At 47.2% G+C, this 9,651-nt stretch overlaps 1 protein-coding gene across 2 annotated transcripts in view; it reads left to right on the top strand.

Moving 5' to 3' along the window:
- Positions 1-1,931: 1,931 nt before the first annotated feature.
- PTPN23 (protein tyrosine phosphatase non-receptor type 23) overlaps positions 1,932-9,651 on the top strand; it is a 32,538-nt gene continuing 24,818 nt past the window's right edge. For both annotated transcript variants that reach the window (XM_029919235.1, XM_029919236.1), the window contains exon 1: positions 1,932-2,086. In XM_029919235.1, coding sequence (XP_029775095.1) covers positions 2,003-2,086 — 84 coding nt within the window. In that variant the 5' untranslated portion in view covers positions 1,932-2,002. The remainder of the gene's footprint in view (positions 2,087-9,651) is intronic.

Genomic DNA, 9,651 nt, shown 5'->3' on the forward strand with positions numbered 1-9,651 from the left:
GTTGGGACAGGGGGCAGGTGAGGCTCTGGAGCGCTCTGGAGGGTGGAGGGACCAGGAAGTGGGCACTCCTCAGAAAAGTCCTTCACCTTCGGGAGGCAAGAGATCCTATTCAGGTGAGTGGTCACATGCCACAGTTCTTTCTTCAGCTAGCACCGCAGGCACTTGAGACCCTCAATTCCTTCTGAATGTCCCCACAGCTTCCTCACCTCCTTGAGAAGATGTTTGGAGCAAGAAACCCAATAGACCCTTGGGCAAGCCTTTGCCTTTCTCGGGCCTCAGCTTCCCCCTTGCTCTAATGGGGTGGTCAAGAGGGGGGCACAGATTCCAGGAATCCTTCTTAGCCCTTGCCTGGGTGGCCTGTACAAGTCAAATGGGGTGGACAAAGTAGCTGTGGCCATATAGGGCCCTTGGGGACACACACTTGATTTTCCAGAACCAGCACTTTGGCCCCACTACCCACAGACACTGAGACCTCAGCTAGAAAGACCTTGGCATCTGAGAATCCCACATGTTGACCCCAGCCCTGACCCATCAAGTTTGGCACCCCTCAACCCCCACAAGGTGTGCTGCCAGCCTCCACACTGTCACTGCAAAGGCCAGGATGTCTCAGAGTTCTGCCACCTTTGGCTGTGCTACTGCTTATTTTTGACCGATGTTTATTCATTCATCTGATTAGTATAAAATGGACTTTCATCATGGTTTGGCTTTGCATTTCCTTGGGTACTGATGAGGCTAGAATCTTTCCATATGTGCCTGGCTGTTCTTGTAAGTTCCCATCCAAGTTGTGTGCCCATTTTCCTATCAGGCTATTTGTCTTTCTTGAGAACTCAGGAGAGTTTTTTATGTATTCTATTTTTATTTTATTTTTTAAAATGGGCTCCACACCCAACATGAGGATCGACTCACAATCCCGAGATCAAGAATCACGTGTGCTCTACTGATTGAGCCAGACAGACACCCCGAGGTTTTTTTACATATTCTACATGGTAATCCTATGTTGGCTATGTCTGACAAATACCTTCTACCAGTTTTGTATTGTCCTTCCACTTTCTTTAGGGTGTTCTGTTTTTAACTTTTTATATTTATATAATTTCAGACTTACATAGAAAAGTTGCAGAAGTGGGTAGCTGGGTGGCTCAGTCGGTTAATCATCCGACTTCAACTTCAACTCAGATCATGATCTCACAGCTCGTAGGTTCGAGTCCCCATCGGGCTCTGTGCTGATAGCTCAGAGCCTGAAGCCTGCTTCGTTCGGATTCTATGTCTCCCTCTCTCTCTGTCCCAACCCCCTCTTGCACTCTCTCTCTCATCATCCCATACTGAAATTCTATGCCCATTAAACACAAACTCCCTGCGCAGAGTCCCAAGTGGGGCTTGATCTCACTAACTGTGAGATCATGACCTGAGCCCAAATCAAGGGTTGGTCACTTACCCGACTAAGCCACCCAGGCGCCCCTAAGATTTTATTTTTAGGTAATCTCTGCCTTCTACCTGAGGCTCGAACTTATAATGAGGAGATCAAGAGTGGCAAACTTCACCACCTGAGCCAGCCAGGCTCCCCTTGCCACATTACCTGTATAGAACACCTGTCCCGGTCCTCTACGTCCCCGACTCTAAGCGCTCCAATGCACTTCCTCTGACACAGGAGCCCCAAGGTCAAAGCCACGCCCCCCAGGTTCTGGCTAGGGAGGAAGAAACCAGCTTGCTCCGGCTTCGCAGCTAAGCGGTGGAACACTATCACTCCCAGAAACCCTTTCGAAGGTGGCTGGCGATTCGCCTTCCACGGCCTCCCCGTGGAGTAACTGAGCATGTGCAACGGCCACTGCGCTCAGTGCGGAAGGCTGCGTGGGGAGGACTGCATTTCCCAGCAGGCCCTGCGTGCAATTTTCGGCCCCGCGTGACGAGTGACTTCCGGCGTGGAGGGGCGGGGAGGGGCGCGAGGCTGAGGCAGCAGCTGGGGCAGCCAGGGGAGCGGCCGGGTGGCCGGCGGGCCCAATCCGCCATGGAGGCTGTGCCCCGTATGCCCATGATCTGGCTGGACCTGAAGGAGGCCGGTGACTTCCTCTTCCAGCAGGCCGTGAAGAAGGTAAGTGCATCTCCCACCCCCCGCCCCCACCTTTACCGCGTAGCTTCGTCTGCCAGCGCGTGACGCCCCCTGCGCGTCCATCATCTCCCTAGGCCATGGTCGCAGGGTTGGGTGAGGCCAAGGAGGGGCCTCCACTGGCTTTTCTCAGCCTGGCTCTCCCTCCCCCCACCCCCCACGCCCTCCGCAGATATTCCTCTCTCCTCCTCGCCCGCTCTGGGCCAGCACGCGCAGCCTTGTCGAAACCCGCTTCTCCACTTCTGCTCCGGGCCATCCACGGTTCCCACCGAGGCACCAGGCTTCCTCGGCGTGACGCTCCGGACCTGGTTCTGCTCCGCCCCTCCTCCACGCCAGGACCGCCCCGGGAGGGAGCGGTGGGCGGCCCTGACTGTCTAGTTTGAACTGCGCCCTCGGTGCGCTGTCAGTCCAGGAGCGGGCTGGGATGGACGCCGGGGATGGCTTGTGTTTTAAGACGGGAGCCAGAGGAATGCCTGCCTTCTGCTTTTGGGGTCTCTCTGACGCTTGGTGCGATTCTCTCTGGTCTCTTGAGAAGAACCATAGTCAGGAGCCCCCTTGGACCAAAAGATACGGCACCTTGTCTTTTGGGGCGGGGGGGGGGGCGGGTAGCGTTACTGCTTTTCTTAGCCGCCCGAAGGGGATAAACAGTTGTCCCCTAAAGGAACATTTGCGGTCGTTGTGCTGATTGCGGTCGTTGTGCTGAACCTTCAGTTGGGCGGCGAAGACAGGCATGTTTGATGGTGATGGAAGAAGGGACCTCTGTGGCGAGCTCCGGTGGGGCTGGTACAGAAAGGGGCCAGGTGTTTGAATGAGCATCGATGCCCTCTGAGCCATCTTCCGTGGGGAGGGCCACCTGGTTGCAGTGGGGGAGAGCAGAAGTGAAAAGGAACAACTAGGTTGTTGCAGGTTGGCATCCTTGTGGTTTTGGTAGAGCAGCTACCAAAGTAAGTCCCAGGTAATCTAGGCAGTGTGCCACTCAGCAGGGTGCTCAAGAAAAGGGATAGGAGAAAGAGCATAGGTTTGGAAGTAGTTCCCCCAGAAACGTTTTCCCTTCCTCTCTTGACACTGCCACTGCCTTAGTTCAGACAGTCACAGTTTGTATTCCTTTGATTCTATCATTAAACCTCTTTGGGCACCTGTTTCCTCATTTGTAAAGACAGGAAATTAATCTAAAAGTTAAGCATTTTGTTACCTTTCCCTCAGACTTTGGTCTTCTATCTACTCTTTCATACAAGTACAATTAGATCACTTTTTCTAAAACACAACAAAACTCCTTTGTTCTCTAGTTCAGTCCCAACCCATTTAGAGTTCTGCCTGACCAACTCCAGTTCTTTCAGTATTTTTTGAGGGCCCAGGGTGTGCTTGATCTATGTATTTCTGTTACAGATTCTGTTCACAGTAGGCCATTTGCTGTTCCCTTAATGTTCTCTGTATATTTGCTGTTCTGTACGTTTGGTTGTGGATTTCCTCCCACACAGAAGAATTCTCATTTTTGCCCTGTGGGATGGGAATGGGATCCTTGTTTAATGTCTGTGTATTAGTTCTGTCCATCTTTCAAGGTCCAGTTTAAGTTCTGTTTCTTCAAAAAGTCTTCTTTAATCCTTTCATCTGGATTAATCTTTCCCTTCTCTGAATCCTTTTTTCCATTCTTTTCCTGGTGTTAGTATGTGTGCTATGTTTTAATTTCCCTATTCAATTCTAAGTGACCTGGGAGGTATCTCCATGCTCCTCAAAGCCTAGCAGGGTCCCCTCTACATACTTGGCATTCAGGAAGACATTTCGCAAATGATTGAATGACAGTTGAAAGGGAATTTTGACATAACAACCAAAGATTTATGGAAATCCAGTGGATACAAGCCAGCCCAGATAATCCAGGAGATTTTTTTTTTAACTTCTCCTTTCTGATCCCTCTTGCCTAACCAACAAGGTTTTTTCCCTGAAGTAATGACTTTCTGAAGTAGTTGAATATTAACATTTAATCTGAGGTGGTAACAGATGCTAAAGAAATTTCAGTTTGCAGATATCACCTCTTTTTGTTTCCTCTTTGGGATTGGGGAAGATACCGCCATTTATTTGATAGGTTAAGACAGTGGCGTGTAAATCCATGAACCCCCCAGAAAAGGAACAGCAGCTTGTGGGTAGGCTGGGCTCGAGACCAGCCAGCTCCCTGGGAGTGCCCGGGAACGCTTTCTGCCGGTAGAGAAGACGGCAGAAGCCACTGCAGCCTGGGAACTCTTCCTGACCCGGACTCCTTTCCTCAGCCCTAGAGCCCCTACTCTGCCTCTGCCACTCATAACCTTGTCGTCTTCTACCCTTTCTCTCCCCAGTGACTTGGAGCTGAGAGGTAGAATTTAATTTAGGATCCTAGGGTAAACATGGTTCTGTTGAGATCAACCTGTTGAGCACTATGCTGAGCCTTGGTAATACAGATGAATAAGAGACTGTTTTTAGTTTTTTTTAGGAGTTCAGTGTAGTAGAGGAAATTTACAAATGGTATTATCAGTGGAACTGTATATGCTCTATACAGAAGTACCAGCCTAAGGAGGGGCCATCAGAGAACGCTTGGTGGGTTTTGAAGGATGAATAGGAATTTTCCAGATAGCTAAAAGATTTGTTTCTTTGTGAGGCCTGGGCTGTTGAAAAGATTTTTCATAATGGTTAGTACTAGTTTTTGCTCCTCATGGTCATGTTTTCAGTTATGGAATAATGTGAAATAAGAGCCAGGAGAACAGCAAGCTGGCTTTGAACTGCAGGGCCAAGCTTTAGGTTGGGATACCTGGACCCACATAATTTTTTAGTGGGAAAATGCAGCTGTCTCTTCATTTTGTTGCCTTTTTTTTTTTTTTTTTTGAGCCTGGAGTGCTGACTCATTGGAAACTGTTGGAGGCTGACTTGTACTTTTCATCACTGAGTGATTTTGGTGACATGTGTTGGTGTTTGAAGTTGTTTCCTCTTCTGGTCTCAAGCACCTGTGTTTAATCACCTGAACTAGAGCTTAAGTCAAGCTCACTTGGACTTAGGTGTTAACATCCATCTCTGATTCATTGAACAAGTAGTTATTGAGTGACTATATGTGCCAGTGCTGGAATTCAGGGCTGTATGTTATAAAAATTCCTGGCTTCATGGAGCTTACCTTCTAATGATCCACATGGTAACCCATCCTCAAGGGCAGATGTGTCATGTAGTAGCCACCCTGCCAACTCAGTGGCTTCTTGGCCTCTCTCCTCCCCACCCTCACCTGGATTGACTTCTACATCTCCACATTTCCACCAGGTTCCTTCAGAGAATCTGCCTGTTATCCAAGGCCTGCCACCACTAGGCTTTAGCCTGCTTCACTACTTCATTCCCCCAGGCCTCTCCTATAGGAACTTTCAGTATCTTCTCCTTTCACATCTGGTCATTGTTCTTGCTCTGGTCCTTACTGGAATCCCTTTCCTCCTGTTCATCGCTCAGGTGGAACCATGCCTACTCAGGGCCCCATTTGCATGGCTGTTGTACCACACTCCCCAATTCAGACCGGGCTCACTGCTGCTAACACTCAGTTGCCCTGCACCACCGAGTACACACCTTTATTACCTCTTCTAACTGTTCGTCTTATTCACATGTAGGTAAAGCCTTGTTTTCAGGTTTGTGGAATCTGCCCCCTTCCCACCCCCAGTCCTTCACAATTTCCCATGGGATAGCTGACTCCTTTGAAACACTTGCTACATACACAGAAAAGGAAATCAAACAGCTGAAGGCCTAAGAGGGGGCCCTGCCTCCTCAGCAGTGAGGAGCATGAGACATTGCCAATTACCTGTGGTGATGACCTATCTTTTCTCTTATCACAGATCTGGAGTCACCAAGCCTGTCTGCCCACTTGTGTTTTACAACTGAATGACTCCAGGAACAGATGACGTACACTGTCCAGTTCATTCTCTGACTTTAATCTCATATACCAAAAGCCTATATCCATTTCACTTCAGATTCTTTCCTCTCCTCAGGAAGTAACGAATACTTCTGTGTGGAGAATGATTCACAAGCGGTTAAATGACCTAGTCTAGTTCTAACACCTGCCAGGAGATGTAACCTGAGTTGTCCTTGCTGGTGTTGTTTAGAAGAGACGTGGGAGAGACTCACTGAGTGTAGGGGTAGGGTTAGACTAGGCGGGGATGAGTCTGTTCTCATCCTCAGTGCAGTTGGCCTGTTATTTGATTTTAGGTTTGTGACACCAAGGGCCAATAAAACTCTTTTCTCTGAATAAAATTAATCTCGTGAAATTCGGTAGCGAAGCATATATTGTATTCATTAATAATCCTATATGTGGGTCTTAGCTTTATGTGTGTTTCCATGGACCAGCCCAAGGAATTCCCAATATTTGAGTAAATCCTGCAAGTGGAGAGAAGGGAACTATATGTATAGTGGAAAATGGTAATGTTTACACATGTGATGCCTGTATTCTCTTTTCTTCTTGGATTATTGTTTTAATTAGCACCATGAAATTCCAACACGTTCTATCAAATTAAGAGCAAAAGCTAAATACTGCCAACATCTGGGGGGGTGGGGGAAGCGTACACAGAACGAGAATATGCCAATACAAGAGAAAGGGTACAAGAGGAATACCCCTGAGTCAGGAGTCAGGAAACCTGGTTTGGGGTTGTAGCACAGCCACTGCTGATCTCTGGTTCCCATTTTTCCAATCTGCAAAAGAATGGCAGGACCCAGGATGTATGTCTTTCATCTGTGATGAATGTGATCTTATCTGACTACAAAATTCTGTGCCATTTCTTGCTCAGTAAAAGAGCAGAGTAGTATCATGGAAATGGCATAGACGTTGGAATCAGACCTTGTTTTAGGACCCATCTCTTCCACTTAATTGCTAGGTGCCCTTCAGCTGCTACAAATGATTATATAACTAATCTGGTCCTCATCTTTCTCACCTGTAACATGGAAATACTCTACCTCATAAGCTTGTGAGAATCAAAAATTAATGCATGTGAGTCCCTATCAGAGGTCTTGACATACTGTATTGATATTTCTCTCTGAAAATAGCCTTTGCATTCTTACTGTTTTGCACTTGTAAACCATCCCCCCTTTCCCGCTCTCAGTTAACATAGACCTAGCCATAGGTTTTATTGTTTCCTTGGAAGAGGATCCCCAACTGCTTCAAAGCCTGGCGGGGCTCCGGAGGTTCTCAGGTCCTGTCAGCCCTCACTGGCTGTTGGTTGTGTGCGTGCACCGGGGTACTGTCATTGCCTTCTATGGTGGCAGGCTCCAGGGCCTACCTGCTTCTGGGCCTTCCTTCTCAGACTGTCAGGAGCTTCAAATCTTGACCACATTTTGTTCTGAGCTCTGTAGAGCATAGACTGCAAGATGGGTCTCTGTTTCTTACTCTAGAATCTTCAGCTAGCCTTTTTCCTCTGTTCAGTGTGGGGAGTGATCTACAGTCATAGAGGATTTTGTCAGAGTTTAAAGAGTAACCTGGCTGCTCTGTTGTGGCTATGAGATTCACTATGTGGCTAGAGATTCATTTTCTCTAATCTTTTATTCAGAATTATTTATGAGAGGGGCGCCTGGGTGGCCCAGTCGGTTAAGCGTCCAGCTTCGGCTCAGGTTATGATCTCACAGTTCGTGGGTTCGAGCCCCACATCAGGCTCTGTGCTGACAGCTGGCTCAGAGCCTGGAGCCTGCTTCTGGTTCTGTGTCGTCTCCTCTATCTGACCCTCCCATGATCGCACTGTCTGTCTGTCTCTCTCTCAAAAATCATTTAAAAAAATAATAAATAAACATTAAAACAAGAGAAACTAAAAAAAATCATTATGTACACTTGAATATAAAAAAGAATTATTTATGAGAACTGTAAAGTATAGGAAATGGATTGGTCTAATGTGTGATCAAGAACCTGGGCCCTGTGGCGCCTGGGTGACTCAGTCAGTTGAATCTCCGACTTCAGCTCTGGTTATGATCTCACAGTTTGTGAGTTCGAGCCCGGATCGGGCTCTGTGCTGACAGCTAGCTCAGAGCCTGGAGCCTGCTTCGGATTCTGTGTCTCCCTCTCTCTGACCCTCACCTGCTCACGCTGTCTCTCAAAAAAGAAAAAAAAAATTAAAAGAAAAAACCACACGTATCCCGTGAACCTTTGAAAGTAAGTTGTACACATCTCAGCACATCCTAAGAGTAAGGACAGTCTCCTGCCTAACCATATTACCCTCACATTTAAGAAAACCCACAAAAATTTTTGCTGTGACTTATATTAAAATTTCATCTATTGTCCCCAAAGCATTTTTTTCAAGATTTTATTTTTATGTGATCTCTACACCCAACACAGGACTCGAACTTAGACCTCGAGATCAAGAGTTGCATGCTCTGCCGACTGAGCCAGCTAGATGCCCCCACCCCCAAACATCTTTTAAGACTGTTCCCCCCGCCCCCCAATTCAGATTCGGCCAGGGTTCCCATATTGTATTTAGTTCTGTTTCTTTCTTTCTTTATTTTTTTAAATAGTTTATTGTCAAATTGGTTTCCATACAACACCCAGTGCTCTTCCCCATAAGTGCCCTCCACCATCACCACCACCTCTTTTCCCCCTTCCCCTTCAACTCTCAGTTCGTTTTCAGTATTCAATAGTCTCTCAAGTTTTGCATCCCTCTCTCTCCCCAACTCTCTTTCCCTCTTCCCCTCCCCCTGGTTCTCCATTAGGTTTCTCCTGTTTTCCTGTTAGACCTATGAGTGCAAACATATGGTTTCTGTCCTTCTCTGCCTGACTTATTTTGCTTACCATGACACCCTCAAGGTCCATCCACTTTGCTACAAATGGCCAGATTTCATTCCCTCTCATTGCCATGTAATACTCCATCGTGTATATACACCACATCTTCTTGATCCACTCATCAGGTGATGGACATTTAGGCATCTTTTTAGGATGATTTGGCTATTGTTGACATTGCTGCTGTGAACATTGGGGTACATGTGCTCCTTTGCATCAGCATTTCTGTGTCTCTTGGGTAAATCCCTAGCAGTGCTATTGCTGGGTCATAGGGGAGTTCTGTGGATAGTTTTTTGAGGAGTCTCCACGCTGTTTTCCAGAGCGGCTGCACCAGTTTACATACCCACTAACAGTGTAGGAGGGTGCCCGTCTCTCCACACCCTCGCCAGCATCTATAGTCTCTTGATTTGTTCATTTTAGCCACTCTGACTGGTGTGAGGTGGTATCTCAGTGTGGTTTTGATTTGTGTTTCCCTGATGAGGAGTGATGCTGAGCATCGTTTCATGTGTCTGTAGGCCATCTGGATGTCCTCTTTGGAGAAGTGTCTGTTCATGTCTTCTGCCCATTTCTTCACTGGGTTATTTGTTTTGTGGGTGTGAAGTTTGGTGAGTTCCTTGTATATTTTAGATATTAGCCCTTTATCTGATATGTCATTTGCAACTATCTTTTCCCATTCTGTCGGTTGCCTATTAGTTTTCTTGATTGTTTCCTTTGCAGTGCAGAAGCTTTTTATCTTGATGAAGTCCCAAGAGTTCAGTTTTGCTTTCATTTCCCTTGCCTTTGGGGATGTGTCGAGTAGGAAATT

The sequence above is a fragment of the Suricata suricatta genome, chromosome 12 (genome assembly GCF_006229205.1).
Source record: "Suricata suricatta isolate VVHF042 chromosome 12, meerkat_22Aug2017_6uvM2_HiC, whole genome shotgun sequence".
Classification (NCBI taxonomy): Eukaryota; Metazoa; Chordata; class Mammalia; order Carnivora; family Herpestidae; genus Suricata; species Suricata suricatta.